At 44.7% G+C, this 17,043-nt stretch overlaps 1 protein-coding gene across 1 annotated transcript in view; it reads right to left on the bottom strand.

Annotated features, from left to right (window-relative positions):
- PAPPA (pappalysin 1) overlaps positions 1–17,043 on the bottom strand; it is a 174,535-nt gene that overhangs the window by 111,934 nt on the left and 45,558 nt on the right. Inside the window, exons 3-5 of the mRNA XM_066201131.1 lie at positions 10,887–11,032; positions 5,967–6,260; positions 1,942–2,134 (exon numbers count right to left, since the gene is read on the bottom strand). Coding sequence (XP_066057228.1) covers positions 1,942–2,134; positions 5,967–6,260; positions 10,887–11,032 — 633 coding nt within the window. The remainder of the gene's footprint in view (positions 1–1,941; positions 2,135–5,966; positions 6,261–10,886; positions 11,033–17,043) is intronic.

The following is a 17,043-nucleotide window of genomic DNA, read 5'->3' as shown; positions in this document are numbered from 1 at the left end:
CACAGATAAGATTATACTTGGCCAATTTTACCTCCTACTTGTCTTGCACAGTGACCCAATTTCACAAATTGATACAGGCATGAGTCTCTGACCGAGCAGTGCCGGACATGGCGGTTCTGGAAGTTCAGCACGTGGGCTTTTCCAGGATTAGTCACTAGAATAATACTATCATCCTTGTTTTGATTAGCAGATCAAAAATTTGGGCATGTTTTAGACAGGATCATTTATATGTTTCAGTGACATTTTTAAATGGTCACGGCAACATTTCTGTATCCGTTAGCAGTGGGAATCTCATTTTAACAAGGAATTGGACTCAAAGTACTTGAGGCTGTCTCTTTAAATCTCTTCAGTAATACTGAGCACACAGATTTGAAAACCCAAAGGACTCTTTTTTTCCTGGAAAATCACTCTTTATTTAACATATGATAACTCTGTTATGAAATTTTAGATTTAGCAGGCTATCCACTGTGTGTTATTTAAGAAGCAAGTAACTAGAGGTTATTAAGAACATATTGATTGAGTTATAAGAAATATGTAATAAAGTCATATTTGGTTACATAACAATTAACTCTGCATCAATGTATTTTTTAGCGGCAGATGGCATTTATTTAACACACAATAAGCATCTTCTGAAATCTAAATTAAATTGGAGAAACTTAATTTACCTAAAAATGATTATGGGCTGAAAAATTCTGAATTAATTTTCAGAACTACATGAGTCCTTTTCACAGGTAGGGAATAAAAGGATTCGGTTACAAAACTGTAATTAAAGCAAACACTGTTCAGAGCACAAGACCTCTCTTTATCAATTCCTAACAGGATTTGATTTCCCTCCCCATATTAATCTACAATAAGGGTGGAAAATCTCATCAGAGCAGAAAATATCAGCTCTCTGCCTAGTGGGATAAAGTGCAAGCTGGCCACTGAAATGGCCACGGTATCCTAGCAGTGCTGGAAGGAGTTTCATCCCTGATGGAGGCAGTGGTTTCAAGGTGCTCTCCCAGCACAAAGCAGCAGTGCTGAGACAGCTTTTTGGGTGCTAATACGCTTGTAAATTTGGCCTCCTGTGCTCTGAACTGCTGCGGTCCTGAAGGACACTCCAAGTTTGCTCTCTATAAAACAACAAAGCAAGAGGTGGAGAAGAAATGCAAACGGGGATATGAGTTAATGGTAATGTGAGAAGGTCAGTGATTTGGGAAGTTCTCTGCCAGGACTCCCATAGCTCCTGCAGCTCATCCAAGAGCTGCATAAGAGCATTTAGATGAACTACCCAGTTACTCAGGTCATACTGGGGCAGAATTGCTCTGAATGTGGGCTGCAATGAGGTGCAACTCCTGTCCAGAGCCCTAGATTTTCCATTATTGGTATCACATTAATGCTTGCCTGCCAGACAGGAACACACCCCTCTACACTGACCTACAGGACAACATTCACATCATATCCAGGGGTCTGGGACTTTGCCTTGCTCAATTCCCATCTCAAATCTACAGCTCGGAGGAGGAGGGAGCATTTGTCCCTGTGCCCAGACCAGCCACCTCCTTGCCCACGAGCTCTGTGTTGTAAAAACAAGATCCACTTTGTCCTTGCAAAGGGAATGTGCAAGGGGAGGAGGGGGAACGTGCAGGCACAGCTGAAGCCCACAGGTATTCGTGAGTAGCAACAGCAGGAATAACAGGGCTGGAATCTTTGATTGTAAATTCCTCCCATAACATATGGAGAAAGATTTGCCCTTTACATGGCAAATCAATGGCCTTCAACTGAGTGCTACAGGCTGAGAAAGGAAGAGCAGACAACAGATCAATAACCTCCTCAGTATGAACCAATTTAGGGAAGAGCCTTAACCCAGGCTGAGCACAGCACATGACCAAGCTGCGCTTCTGGAGTGGGGCCTCTCCCCTTCCCCTTTTTCCAGCACAGGAGTACAGAGCAGAGCATGATCACCTTTCAAAGAAGTGGCCGTCGATGGGTGGAAACCACTCCAGGGTGACAGAGGTGGAGGTGCGAGCCACAATCTGGGGGGCGATGGCCACAGGAGCTGGTTTCTTGGTGGGCTGCCAGCTCTGGTAGACCAGGTCCAGGTAGCAATGCATCCTGGCCACCTGGTTGGGCGTGAAGGAGTCGGTGCAGTCATCGTCTGGAATTCAAACAGAAGCCACATCAGCCACATGGGAGAGGAGCTGGGAGAGAGGGGAAGAATTACGACCTGGTGAAGGGCTGGGCTGGGGTCCCACAGCACTCCAGAGTTAATGGTCTGTGAAGGAATTAGCACAGCCATCACTTGTGGAGGCAGGTGAAAGGAAACAATGGTTAAAAAGAAAGGGAATAAATCAATAAACGTTCCCTCCCCCTGACCTGGGATACACCTGAAGCACCCAGAGATCATCCCTAAATAAGAGACATGGAGGGGAGGAAACAGAAAGCTTCAGTGCAGCACCTTCTGGTCAGGATTTGGGCCACCGGTGGAGCTCTGGGTTTAAAAGAATTTCACATTTAAAAGAATATCTCTGGGAAAGGATATGGAAGGGAAAAGGATGGTAGTGTAAGGAAAAAGCACTGACTGGGATTCAAGCAAACTATGGGCAACAGATTGTCAGATCTCTTAGATTAAAACACCACAGAATTTTAAGATACATAACTTATAAAGATATTAAATTTTCTAATGAGCAAATAAATATGTTCTGAAAGATCAATTCAAAATATCATTCCAAACACTGATAAGAACATAAATTTTTGGTGTAAAAATTAACTTTAATTCTATAAAAAATCTTCCCCATTACCACTATGATCCTAACCCCTTTCTGAACTTTTCACAAACATTTCTTGATATTTCATATTTCTTTTTCATTCAAAATGGAGAAAGAACTGTGCTGGATGATTTCCCATAAATATCCATTTCTCATTTCATCTTGTTTTCCTCAAACATGATTTGGCAACAAGAACACATCCAGTGCCCTCTGAACACCATACAGCTTTACAACTACAATGCCCCAGAGAAGCAGAAAATTGCCGTTTCTCTATTGTGCAGGTCCCAGAGGGAATAAATATGTTGTGCAAAGTCACCCAGCAAAGCTACGCTGAGGAACTCGATGCTAAGCACTTCAACCATTTTTTCTGGTGTTCTTCCCATCAGATGAAAAGCTCTTGAAAACACAGAGTGTTTCTTCACATGTGCCTGCAGAGTTCCCAGCCCAGCAGAGCTGGGTCCCAGCTGGGATCCAAACAACAATGACAGTTCTGCACAGGTCAAGTGCTGCACTTCTCTGGGGAGATGCAGGTCACCGCAGGCTGCTCAAGTTCAATATTGTGACAGCGTTAGGAGGTGCTCTGATGTTTGCAAGTCTGTGCCCTGTGGTACTCCGGAGGAACAAGAAAATGTGTATTTCTTCTAAAGACAAATGAGTATTTGCTGGCTGATTTAAAACCTGGCCACATCTTCCCAGAGATGCAGGCAAAAGGAGACAGATCCTGCTCAGGCTCCAGCCCTCCCACAGTAGGGACACACCAGCTCACGTGTTTTCCTGTGACCCTCCTCTGATCAAACATGCACAGCAGATAGACAGACACCACCCGCTAGATAATATCTACAAATCCCTGTGGGTATGCAAAAAGCTGCTTTAATGTGACATCTCTGGATTTCCTCTATAATTACCGATGGTCTACCCCTGAGCATGCTGTAAAAGCCATAAATATTCTTCACGGAAGCACAGAAGGAGACAAAGGCCCTTAATAGCCATCATAAAAGAACAATAAAATATATATAGGACAAAGCAGTGGGACAATGGCACAGGAGAAAGACGACCTGCATTCTCAATCTGTTTAAACATCAGCACAGGCTGTGTCTGGGGGAAGGGGAAGGGAGGAGAGGCAAAGGGGAAAGGTGTTCCACTCAATATCAAGAAAGGTTCAAGATCCACAGATAATATAATAATTAGAGAAATTCTGTACTTCGCTGGGATGATTACTCCAACAGAATTCAGAGGACGAATTCATAATGATTTAATGAAAAGTCATCTAAGAGACTAACTTATTTTTTATTTGGGAACACCACAGCTATTTGGACTTGTAAAAATAATTTACAAGTCCTGTTTCTCACACTACCTAATCTTTTGGCCATTGCAACTTGTTATTCCAGGAAAAATAAAAATTATCAGTCCAAGTCAGTGCTTTGCTCAGGGCTGGGGGTAACTGGAAGATGGATGGGACAGGAACAGACAGACAAATACAATATGATCAAGCTGTACATGAGCAGCAAAACAGAAATGAAAGAAAGGCAATTCCTAGAACTGCATGACCTCAACCTACACGTTTCAAAGGTATTTTGAGAGCAACTTGATATCCTGATATATTTTACTCCACTGGCAACAACAGAAAAGCAAACAGATTCATGCTTGAGCTCTAGAGATATCTATCATGTCTCTTCACCTAATTTTTCAAGGGAAAAAAAAAAAAAGGTTTCAGCTCAGAACACCAGCACACATGTAGCTCCCAGGAGCAGATGGGTATCTCTGTGGTCTGCCTCAGCTCCCAAGTCAGCTGGCAGGGCAAGTTCCCTTTGGAAGAAAAGAGCTCAGAGTTTTGAAACAAGCCCACTCCATCCCTCGCCACATCCTCACCAGCAGATTTGGTGGGGGGATTTTGTCATCTGGGGTGGCTCAGATAGGACAGATCTGAGGGATGTCAACATGAGGCTGGACTGGGTGCTCAGGTTCCCTGCCCGACCACAGGCACCACAGCACAGAGCACACCGAGGAGCTGGCTCAGTGTGTTTGTCCCTGAAAACACCCTCTAAACAAACAGAAAAATAGAGAGAAAACTTGGCATTGCTTTTAGCTAGTGCCACAAAGGGCATAAAAGCATTTTGGTTATAAATCATTTCAATCCATGCCCCAGATGACATTAAACACTTTGCTTCTGTACAGTTTTATTACAAAATAAGCACTTCTGTGACCTTTTGAGTGGGAAATCTGTGTTTTTGCCTGGAGTATAAAGGTGCCCTTCAGTGTCTGTAAGTATATTGGCTGCCTTTAAAATGTTGTTGATGCTGTCAGCTCACTGTCATAGATTGTCACAGCAGAGAGACCCTGCAGCCCAAAATAAGGGAAAATACGAGTCAAGTTATCCCCTGTTCCTTCTGAAAAATAACAGAGGAGCTTTCAGCTCTCCTTGAGCTTCCAGAGGTGCATCAAGGACCCCACTGCAGCCTCATCCAATGGGACAGGGTCACAGGGGCAAACACCCTCTTTGAGATATGCTCTGTTGGGAGGAATGCCAGAACCTGGCACATCTGGAGAGCAGAGCTGTGCCTACAGAGTTGTAACCACATCAACTTCTGCTTTGAGGGGTGATTTTACCCCACTGGTATGGGGCTTCTGTTGTTGCATCCCCAGCACAAACCAGCACAGCACACTGGTAATCCTTGACCAGGCAGGATCCCACTGTTCACATTCTAAAGACGAAACTGGGATGTGAGTGATTCCAAATCAAACCTAAACATGGTGTTTCAACAGACTGGAGGCACAAGCAGTGCATCATTAGTTGTCCACTTGTCACGGGGTTATCTGACAGCCTTGATGGTATCAATATTCACCTGGAATTCTATATCTCCTTGGGAGAGTATAAACAATCTCTGGATTTGAGTTTTTCAAAGACTTCATAGATCAGGCATCCAGATCTTGGAGAAATAGGGTGTCAGGTTTGCTGTAGAGCCTTTAGAAGCTGTTTCCTTAATGCTTATCTCATTTCTTCCAACCCCCAAACCTTCTGCCTGATCTTCATGTGAAACTTTGCGATTTGGGGAAAACTGGGATGAAAGAAAAGGAGAGCTAGAAGAGGCTATCAAACCTGATCCCTCATGAAGCCCTAGACCTTTATCAGCATAAATCCCCACAAGGAATGGACTGAGAAATCAGGAGTAATGCTGCAATTCTTTGTTCCTTCCCAGCCACAACCCCAGCAGGGCCCAGTACCTGCGTAGCTCATGAAGTTGCTGAAGGGCGTGTTCAGGAAACCGTGGAAACCACAGGTGTCATTGCCAGGCCCGGGGTCCCCACACAGCTTGTGCTTGGGGGCAGGGTTAGTGTCACTGCAGAGGTCCCCAGTCTCAAAGGAGGGCTCTGTCTCCATGCAGGGGTCGCTGCAGGAGAGGATCTCGGAGATGCCGCGGAAGACATGGTAGAGCCCCAGGCTGTGCCCAATCTCATGGATCATGGTGTGTGTGTGGCCAGGGATCCCATAGAAGGAGGGGTTCAGCACGATGCCACCTGCAAGGGGAAAGAGAACAGTGCCAAGGTTTGCTTTGTTTTCCTCAGGACAGAAGGAGAAAGGGAAAGAACACCTTCCTGAGGGTAGGTGCTCTGGCAGCTTGTTGGATCCTCTGTAGCACAGATAGGTTTTTTGTTTGTTTTTGTTGTTTTGCAGAACCAGACACCTTTTGTTTCTTTGTTTGTTTGTTTGGTTGGTTGTTTTGTTTTGTTTTGTTTTGTTTTTTGTTTTGTAGAACCAAACACATTTCCTGCCTGGCAAAGTTTCATCTCACCCTTACGGGGCTCTGAGGAGAAGGAACTGTGGGACAAAGCTCAACATCCCAAACCAAAAAGACTGCAACAATCAGCCTTTCAACTGAATAAACTCAATTTAGGTTTTTTTCTTGTTAACTTAGAGGAAAATCCTGCATGAAATTACTTCCTACTATGCAATTTTAGATAATTTCATGTGCTTAAAGAGTGTGACTCTGCCCAGATAGGTGTAAGCAATGTATTTGACACCAAGAGTCAAACAAAACACCTCTGGAACACTCTGTGTATAATATTCCACAGGGTAAAGATGTGAGAAAAGCCTATTAACTTCTGAAACACCCTGAGAATTGCAGAAGACTCCACCAAAACTTGCAAATTAAGAGCTGGGCAAAGCAAAGTGAGCACACCCAAGGCTGGAGCAGTTTTTTTCAGGGTTTTGTGGAGGCAGCTTTTGAGTAACTGTCAGAAACACACTGTTCATGTACTCAGGCAAGCCTGGCTTGATCTGAACTGCACAGTCCAGTAATGAATATGCATTAAGTCAAAAGTGTCAAAAAATATGAAATTCTGGGATGTGATAACCCTAAAAGAACTATGTGGTTATTAAATGTTTGCAAAGAAATCTAATGGTGTTTTCTGTTGTATGAATTAAGGGACGTGTAAATAAGCAAATGGCAAATTAGTGAGGATTTTCAGTGCATTGAACTAATCATATGAACTATATTTTTAGCTCAGTTAGATGTACCTTTGTGTTTAAGATATGTTTGATATTTTCATTATTTAGCTTGTTGATATCAGCTTTTCCAAGCCTTTTATTTAAAATACTTTTTGTGTCCTGCTTATCATGAGAAGAGGAGACTGCTTTGTAAAAGTTATAGTGGGATTATAAATCTTGGACATGGTACTCTAATAATTTAGTGACAATGAGGAGAGAAAAAGGTTTTGGCAGGAGGAACTTTATCAGTGGCTGTAGCACAGGGAAGATGAGATCACCAGGTTCTGATGCACTATAGACCCTTCATCCTCATCTGCCTGGAGACTCGGTTGTAAAAAACATTAAATTAGAGGAAAATGAGACCACAAAATTCTTAAGAAGTTCTCTAAATTCCACTCTCAAATGACACAGAACCAATTAGGTCTATACCATCCCTCACACACTCTGGCCTGTTGCCTCTTCACAACCCCTGATGACATGACTGCCCCAGCAATCAATGTCAGCACTCAGCATCCCTACAGCTGCAAGGATTTACCTCACATCTAATCTGAACTGATTTTTTGGCAATTTAAGTTCGTGACTTCAAGTCCTTCCTCACACGGATGTGAAGAACAGAAGATTCTCCTCCCCTTTCATCAGCTTTTATGAGATTGTCATCATTCCCACTTCAAGTTCTTTCCCTTCAGTCTGAATCACTGTAATCCCTTCAGCCTTTCCTTGGAGCTCAACCCTTTTCCTAGACCTCCCTGACTGTGGTTCTGCTTCGATTTTCCCCATTACCTCACGTTTCCCCCTAAGAACAATATCCAAAACACAACATGCAGCACTCCAGTTGAAACTGTGTCAGTGCTGAAGGGAGAGGAAGGAGCACTTTGGATGTCCTGAAGGGACACATGCACAAAACAGCAGGAGAGAAAAGATCTTCCCTCTGAGCAGGGGCACATGTGGCAATGTGCACGGGGGAGGGGAGTCCCATGGGCATGAACAAATACATAGAAACTATTTTAAAAAGAGAGCAGAGAATTTAAATACATACACAAAGGAGTGAATAAAATCTGCCATACTGCAGCATCTTGTCTACTATATCACACGTAGCATCTGCACCTCCTTTTCACAGCTCTGAACTGTTCCCCACACCAGCTCTCCACATTCCCAATTAATTATATACAGAACTACCAGCATGCAGCTCCACAATAAACTCACGATTCTTCTCTCTCCCCCTCTATGCAATGCAAGCTCTGATTTTTCTAGTGCTTGGTCTCTATCCAGGTGGAGCCATTTATACCCAGAGAGTACCCTGACATACTTTTTGGGGTTCTCTATCCCAGAAAGAATTCCAGAGTTTGTTTCCCAGTGGCAGAAATATTGGTGAAATTCCTCAGCAGGATGTGCCTTCAGTAAAGGCTGGTTAAATTGTTCTGGCATTGGAGAACCCCGAGGCAGCTGGAGAGGGAGATTTTATTTTTGCCTTTGTTGAAAATTTATATTTTTTATAGCTGTCAAGAATCTAAATCAATTGCAGTTTTACAGAAAAGATAAACTCCCTCACCCAGACAATCTCTATCCCAGCCTTTAGATCTGCACCACAGGACATATTTCATATTTTTTATTAAGTACATATTGGATTTATAGAAGAGAGTAAAAAAGATTAAAGATGAATTCTTACAAACCAAGCACAGGTCTGGGAGGGCTATTATGACAGGAAATTACGAGCATTTTTTTTTTCCTCTTCCCCCCCCCCCCGCCCCCCAGAAAGCCAAATTTAATCTGTTGTCCAATGTCTATTTTTTTTTTTTTCTTGCAAGATCTTTTTTTGGTCAATGAACTCTGTCAGTGCTCTCTGTAGGAGCTGAATTTAAATTGTTTTGCTCAGGCATGATGCTGGCAATTAGCTTAACGAAGTGACAGAAGAACTCATCAGGGCTTTGGGCCAGCCCCAGCCCTCTTGCAGAAGGTTCTTCTTGGCACTCTGGAGCTCTCCCCTTGTTCTCTGCTCCCTCCCATGGCAACACCAAGGGAAGCTGTTAAAATCCTCATTTGCAGAAGGAGCAGCTGTATTGCAGCCATATCCACTTGGGCAGTGACACTGGGGCTGATATTTCACAGCATCACTGAACCTTCTGGCCTAGGAAGGGACACACAAGAACCATCAAATCCAACTCTTCAGCAAATGACCCACACAGGGATCAAACCCACAACCAGCAATTCCCGCTGGTTGTCATCCCAAAGTGATAGAAATCCCATCATGTGGGTGGTGCTCAAGGCTGGGGTAAAGATCTATCTTTGTTTTTGCCAGATGCTGTCATGGGGAATGGTCACTGGTGGGCATTTACAGAACATTCTGGTCTGGGTGCTCCCAAAAGGAGCCCACAGAGATGAAGCTGCAGGCAAGCCAGAGTGGAAGTGGTTTCAATTCCAGCTGGGAGTGTCAGTGTGTAAGTGCTGCTCCTTGGGAAGGGAGGTTTGCTCACACTTCTTCCAGAGCAGCTGCAGAGCTGGATGTTGTAATAAATCATTTACTAAACTGAAGGAGGGCAGCCAGTTCCATCTGGCTTGGTCTGACCATGGAGCCTCTCTCTGCTGTGTAGACCATAAAGGTGACCATAAAGACATGGTAACATCTCATTTTTGGGGTGTTTTGACCTTGGAAAAGCCCCCCTGAGTGATGGCTATTCCATAGAGCTCAGCTTCCATTGTATGTTTTAGGATAATAAACACTGCTTGTTCTCCTCATTTAGGTTTATAGTCACCATATCTTTCTCATTTAGCTCAACATGGGGTTGGGTAATATAAAAACTGGCTGAAACAGTCTATCACAAAGATTTAACTTGGCTGAAACTGGACTTCACTTCCAGCCTAGGAAGGTCTGGATGAACTGGAGAAATATCTGGAAAAACCTATGAAAACTTCTGCTCAGAGGAGATGACCAGACCAGGTTTGCAGCTCGAGGGAGGTTTGTGAAGTTAGGAGCAGCTCATACTGACTCAGTCAGTGCCTGCTGAACCTTTTGAGGCTCCTCTGACATTTTGCAGGGAACACAGGTCCAGTGGCACTGCAGGTGGCAGTGAGTCATTTGGGAGGCTGCAGAGCTTTGTCTGGATCCCTGGGTTCCAGCAGCAACCTGGTTATGAAACACACCAGGCGATCTGCAGGGTGGTGAACTCCTTCCAGTTCCACTCAAATGGACACTAGAAATACAATCCCTCCGCTGTTTGCTCTTTTGCACATTGATAGAGAAAAAATAGCAGCAGATTTTAGCTACAGTCTGTGGGCTAATTGGACACTTGCTAATGAACTAAGGGTCAGAACCTAACAGGCCAAGGTTAAAGATTCACCTTTGTCTCATCCCCACACCTAGCCCCCAATCTTCTGCAAGCTGCTCCCATGGAGTGAATGCCCTGTGAAGTCGCTTCACTGAAAAGGTGAAATACTTTCAGCTTGACATCATCTACAAATACCATAATATGTCTTGGGTTTATAACCTAATATTTTCCTGGTTGTGAGCCAGTATCTGGGAATCGTGAAATACTTTTTTTCCCCTGACTATATATTAGAGGAATGATAAGAAATCAGAACGGAGCTTAACGCATATTTGTCTTTCCTTCTTAGTGCCTCTAAAGAATGCTTTGCAAAGAAGAAACATCTTTATCACTCACCTAGATGCATCAAGGCTTCTTTGTCCCAGGGCCAAGTTGCCACTCCAGCCAGCTCTTCCTCAGAGGAATTGGCAAAGAAGATGTTGAGGTGTGTGGATCCATCCAGTTTGAGTATGTTCTTAAGTTCATTGACATCCAAGTATGCCCTGTAGAAAAAGAAAAGCATTTTTTTCCCTAAAGGTGACACAAAAGCAACAAAACACTGAAGAAGTGCTGCAATCCAGGCAAAGGTCTTATAACACCCTGCATATCAATCACCTGAAATGTTTTAATAACCCACTCCCAAACTTTGATTACTTTGCATTCATGTATTGAATCTCATCTAAAACTTCAGGCCATTGATTAACTGAGGCCACAAAATCCAAGGTAAATACATAAAGCTGTCCACATTCTCAAGATAAGTATAGGAATCTCTTTATTATGAATGTAATTAACCAAGTATTATGGTCGGTAAATCTTTTTACACCAGCAGTTAGCTTTGCACATTTCCTCTAAGCTGTTTGTTGTCTAATTTTCCTTCACAATAACAAGTTTCACATCCTCAGGCTGGCACCACAACTAACACCAGCTCACAGAGCCACTCCTTTAGCACCAGTGGCAGTGACTTGTGCTGGAATCGACATGGCGTAACCCTGACATCCCAAGGCTGCTTGGGAATTGCTGTTTCCAACAGGCAAAGTTGTGCCAGAGAGGTTTCCTTGCACGAGCTCTCCCCAGGAGTGCTACCATACCATGACAGAAATCCCTAAGGCTCCTTAGGCCTTCCCAAGGTGAGCAGCATTTCTCCTTAGCTTTAGGGATGCCTGGAAATCACAGAGCAATCTGTGTGCAGGTAAGCTGAGCCAATCCCTTAAGCTTGATGGCTGTTGGAGGCACTTTTTGCTCCTTTAAAGGGGTAGATTTTCTAATACTGGAATACAGGAGCCACTTGCCATTGCACATACTGTGGTGCCACCCTGCTTGCACTGTTCCAACTCACAGTAAAGCTGGAGAAAACTAAATGTGAGATTAAATCCATTGGCTCTCTGTTTGCAGCTCACACTGGCTTTTGATACAAAGTGTTGTGATAAGAGAAAAGCTAGAAGGGGGAATATGTTGTAGTGTCTTCCCCTGGCAGGGGGAGACCCCAGAGAGGGGGATCACCCTGAGGCAAGCATGGTCCAAAGGCTGTAAGGAACAGACACCGCCATGGTCTTGAGCTGGTCGGTTCTTGCTTCCTGAAGTCCCCCTTTGTGGGTGTGCATGGATGTGTGTAAGGCTCACACAGCTCTCCCAAACCACACACCCCCACGGGCTCTGAGAAGGGTTCCCTGCATACTTTGCAAGGCCTTTGCTACCAGAAGGGTGAAGAAAAAATGGGGGAGTTGGCTCAGCACCAAGATCTTTTTGTCCTTCCCCGGAGGACTCCCAAATGGAAAACACATTCATATTTCCACAATAGCTTCCCCTGCCACTTGCTGAAGTCATTGCCTCCAAAATAGCTCATGGCTGGGTGTCCCCAGGCCCTGGCTGACTCATGGAGGAAGATGTGCTCTTTGGGGACACCAGTGGAAGGGGATGTTTCTGTTCCATACAGTGTTTATCTTTCAATCAAATGGGGACGCCATCCTGAAGGACAGGTCAGCACTGTGACCCTCTACACATTTCTCATCTCTCCAGTGTTCTCAACACATCCATGGAAAATACACAGACCTTCCCCTTAGCTCCTCAAGCTTGTCCTGCCTGGATCTGCACAATGCTCTGAGGCTCTGCTCAATCTACTCCCAGCATCTTCTTTGTGCCTTAGAAAACATCTTTTCCAAGCATGGGCTCCCACTTAGGCACATCCATGAGCAATAGTTTGAAATTACATGTGAGGAATGATGTGCAAATGTTCTCAGTGTGAGAGCATCGGGGGAATGTGACAGGGGTGTTACCACGGGGAGGGGAGAGTGTGTCCCTGCACCTATGGCAGCAAGACTGACAGTGAGCAAAAGTGTAAGGGGGCACGTGGGAGTGATGTGATGCTTCGTGCAAGAGAGAGGGGCAAAACCAGGAGCACCTGGTCTGATTAGAGCAATGTTTCTGTGTTTGTACCACAGTGGGAAGGGAGGTCCTGCTGCCCGGACTGACAGAGGCTGTTGACTCTGGATGCAGATGCTTTATGCACATGCAAATCCCTGAAGGAGTAACCATAATCCTACTCCCCCCCTGAGATTGCCATTTTTATCTTTCCTCTTCTCTCATGGTTTCAAATAATCTAAACTAATATTTCTTTATTCTCGGCTGTCTCTTTGCTTATTGTTGACACAATCCAATCGCTGTTTATCTCCTCAGTGCGTGGCCACAGTCATTCTTTCTCTTCCATGCAGCCCATGTGCTCCAACATCCAGGGCTACATGGATTATTACTGCAAAAAACATCCAGAGCAGGCAGCATTTAACTAATTGGCCAGTGATGGCAATGCTTCACTGAGCCTGGACTCATGCCTCATGTAAATCCATCCTGCTAAGTCCTTTGGACTTGGTTTTCTGGTATTTCTCTGACCACTCTTCTCTGCTAGCCAGGGCAAGGCTGTGAGTGAGCAGAATGTATTTAGTGGTGGAAGAACAGACTGCTAAGAGGATTTTTTAGCAAAGGATCTGCCCGGGTGTAGGTGTAAGTAGATCATGCTTGGAAGGCAGTAAATGCAAACTCCTTCATGGAAGCAGCCAGCAACCCCCAGCACGTAAACATGCCTGAGCCCTGAGCTCAGGCAGAGCCCTGGGAAGTGTGTGAGGATGTGCCTGTGTGAGCAGGAGCAGAGATGTGAGTGTGGCAGTGAGGGTTTGGACACTGCACACACGTGAGGCAGCCAAGAGAATGTGAGGAACCAGTGTGTGCGTGTGTAAGAGATAAAAACACGAGCTGGAATTCCTTCCTCCCCTTCCTCCCCATGTTTCTAATAACCTCCCATCCCTATCCATCATCGCCACATTCCTACACTCAAGGAGGCATAAATTAACTACTTTTGCAGTTCATGTCCAACTCCGTAGCCGCAGGCAGCAGACCCAACATTACCAGGTCAAAACAGCTTTCAGTTATTGCTTTGGACTGGGCTGACTCCCCCCTGCTCCGTTATCAGCCCAGACTATCTGACCCAGTGCAATCTGCGAGCACTGCTTACACTTCTCAAGGTTATGTGGGTCCCCTGACAGAGGACATTATGTCTGTCACATGGGCTCATGCCAGAGAGAGCCAAAGAGCCCAGCCTTTCCAGCACTGCCAAACTCACATTTCAAAGACGTGAGTGCAGTCCTGGAAAGGGATCAAAGCCTTTCCAACTGTCATTAGAATATTTCCTTTATGCATCTCTCTGTGAGTGCCAGCAACATATTTCATAAAATTCATTGGCTCGAGATGGTACCTCCAATACAAACCTGAATGGGGGAACTGTCAGGGCAAGTCTATGTGGAAAACAAAACAAAACCCAAAGCACAACAAAACACGTGTAATTCCTGTAATGGAAAAAACATACGATGCTGTGAGCGTGCCTTGCTGGAGAAAGCCTAATGAGCCTATTAGTGCATCATAAAAGGTCTCCTTTGCTGGAACCTGTTTTAGACATAGAAATTCTATGGGCTGTTTAAGGCCATTTGGGACACCAAATCATATCAGGCAATGCTCAAATTCCCACCCAGATCTTTTCATCGACTTATTTGTTCAATGCACACTTTTTGTTTTCTTTTTCCCTCTGCTGTAGTGCAAAGAGCCCTCTGAAACAATTTTGTGCAGCAGCTCATTCTTATCCAGTGAGCCCCAGCCCTCAGACAGGGATATGGATCCCGTGCAGTGCTCCAGTTTCAGCCTAATGGAGTTTTAGCTCACCCAGCAGCGTCTCTCAGAGGCCCTACCCATCACACAGCCCACCCCATCAGTCACCCAGCCATTATCCCCGAGTCTGTCTCATCTGTCAAACCCATTTCCTGTCCATTTGGGCTGTGACTCATCCCCAGGGGATGAGGTGAAGCCCTTGGCCACCAGCCCCACCTGCCTGTGGGAGTCACTGTGAGGAGCTCCCTTTGCTGGACCTTAGCTCCGCATCCAAACCCAGCCACAAACCTCCGTGCTGAGCCACAAACACATTTGGCAATGGCTCTTAAACTCAGCTGATATCAGGCTTAATATTAGTAAATCTGGTTTTGGTGACTAGAATTGAGCAGTTTTATTGGGGATTGGCAACTCTTCCTCCTTTTTTATAATTCCAGGTCAGAGTGGTTTCCCCAAGTTTCCCTGATGTGGCTGAGCTGCAGCCTCTTGCACTCCTGATTGGAATACAATGAACACAGAGTCTTCCAGACCTTTTTGTTAGGAAATTTCCTCCTGTTTGCTCCCAGTTATTCTCTATTTGAGTTTGGTTTGTTTTGTTATGATTTTATTTTTCTTCAAAGACAAGTGTCACTTTACAGCAAGAAGACAAACTGGGTACTTAAGGGATTATTTGCAAGGTCCCACCCAAACACAGAGCAGGAACTTTGCAATCTGCTCACTGTGGAGTATGGTCTGCAACTGCCTGGTGGGTTTCTTAGGAACAAAAGGCACTATATTTCATCCTTAAAAGAAACCCAACCAACAACAACCAAAACCAACAGCACAGCCTGAATTGGGAAGTCAGCCTCAAAATATCTCAATTTTCAATATTGGTATACAGTGTCCTATCCTTTACCTACTGGGTTCAGCACCTGGCAGGACAGGATAAATCTGCTGGAATCACAGGGACCCAGTGAATCACTCTTCTTCCCAAGACTCCTCGTTTCTGCTCTCAGAAGTGTCAGCCCAGCCTAAACCACCATGGTTTAGACCAAGCTAAAGCCTTTTTTTTGGACACTCTCCATCAGCCTGTGACGGAGCCAAGTGTGATTCCCAACGTGGTGTGGCTGACAGGTCTCAGTGGTGTTCCTGTGTCGCTCCAGGTCTCATCCTGGCCCCAGGACTCTGTGACCAATGACCACAGCAGTCAGTGTGTCACAGGCACCCACCACGTGTCTGTCCTGGTTGTCAAACACACACACAGTGCCCAAGGGCTCAGGGTGCAGTGGACACTTAGAGATTCTCAATATTTCCAGTGAAGAGCAAGAACAGTTTAGAGATAAAGGATGTTCTTCCTGAAGACAGTGGCAAGAGCCCCGACTGCAACAGCACTGAAAGCTGACCTTGAAATGGGGCCATTTGGCAGATGTGCACAGCTGTAATTTATCTTTTCCTCTTGTGATTTCTCAGTCCTGGGTGGTTAGACAGCTAAATGTCCTTTTGGAGAGGCACTGCTGATGCCAGTGTGAGAGCTGCCTTTTGCCCTCTGTCACAGAGTCACAGAAAAATGAGTCTGGAAAAGATGTCCAGAAACCATGGCTGCCAGCCCTTCACCCCAAAGCTAGGGCATCTTCGTGTGTCACCAAGCAAATTTTCATTTAGCTCACTTAAAACCACACATGACAGGGACTATGTCACTGTCCCAGTAACCTGCAGCCCCTGTTTCAATTCCTTTATGGTCAGAAAGTTCTTTTTTCTGAAGGTCTACCTAAATATTTTTTTTTTTTCTCTATTAGAGGAGTATTGGTGCCATTCAACCACTGACAGGGGGATTGGAATCCCTTCTGCTTTATCAAACCTATTACTTATTTGAAAGCTTATTATATCTCCTGTACACCATTTCATTTTTAGACTAAAACCATCTTATTTCCTCAGCCTTTCTCACTGCTTTTAAGACCTTTGCTTGTTTCTGATGCTCTTATCTGCACTCTCCACATCTTTCCCAAAGACAGGTCATCAAAAGGGGACACAGCCCTCAAGCTGAGAGTTTATCAGTGCCATGTAACTGCTACGTTTGTCCTGTCTGTCACCTCCAACCTGGCACAAAGACATAGTAGGGATTTCAGACCTCTAAATATTTCTAACTTTTTTATTTTTAAGCCTGAAGTGTTACAGGTCTATAAAAAGACCCTGTATATATAAAAAAGACAATGTACAAACTCTCTTTAGGAGTGGACGTGCAATAAAATTTGTGCCTGACCTGATGTTAAAGATTTGCCTTTGCTGGCGAATTCAATTTTTCTCCTCATTTCAGACGGATTGCCATAAATCACGTGCAGCAGGAAGCGTGCTTCATCTACTCTGAGTTTAGTGTTAATTTAAGAGACTG

Source organism: Chamaea fasciata, unplaced genomic scaffold, assembly GCF_029207755.1.
Source record: "Chamaea fasciata isolate MVZ Bird 193981 ecotype frontalis unplaced genomic scaffold, bChaFas1.0.hap1 SCAF_20, whole genome shotgun sequence".
Taxonomy (NCBI): Eukaryota; Metazoa; Chordata; class Aves; order Passeriformes; family Sylviidae; genus Chamaea; species Chamaea fasciata.
This window is presented reverse-complemented; position numbering and strand designations above follow the sequence as displayed.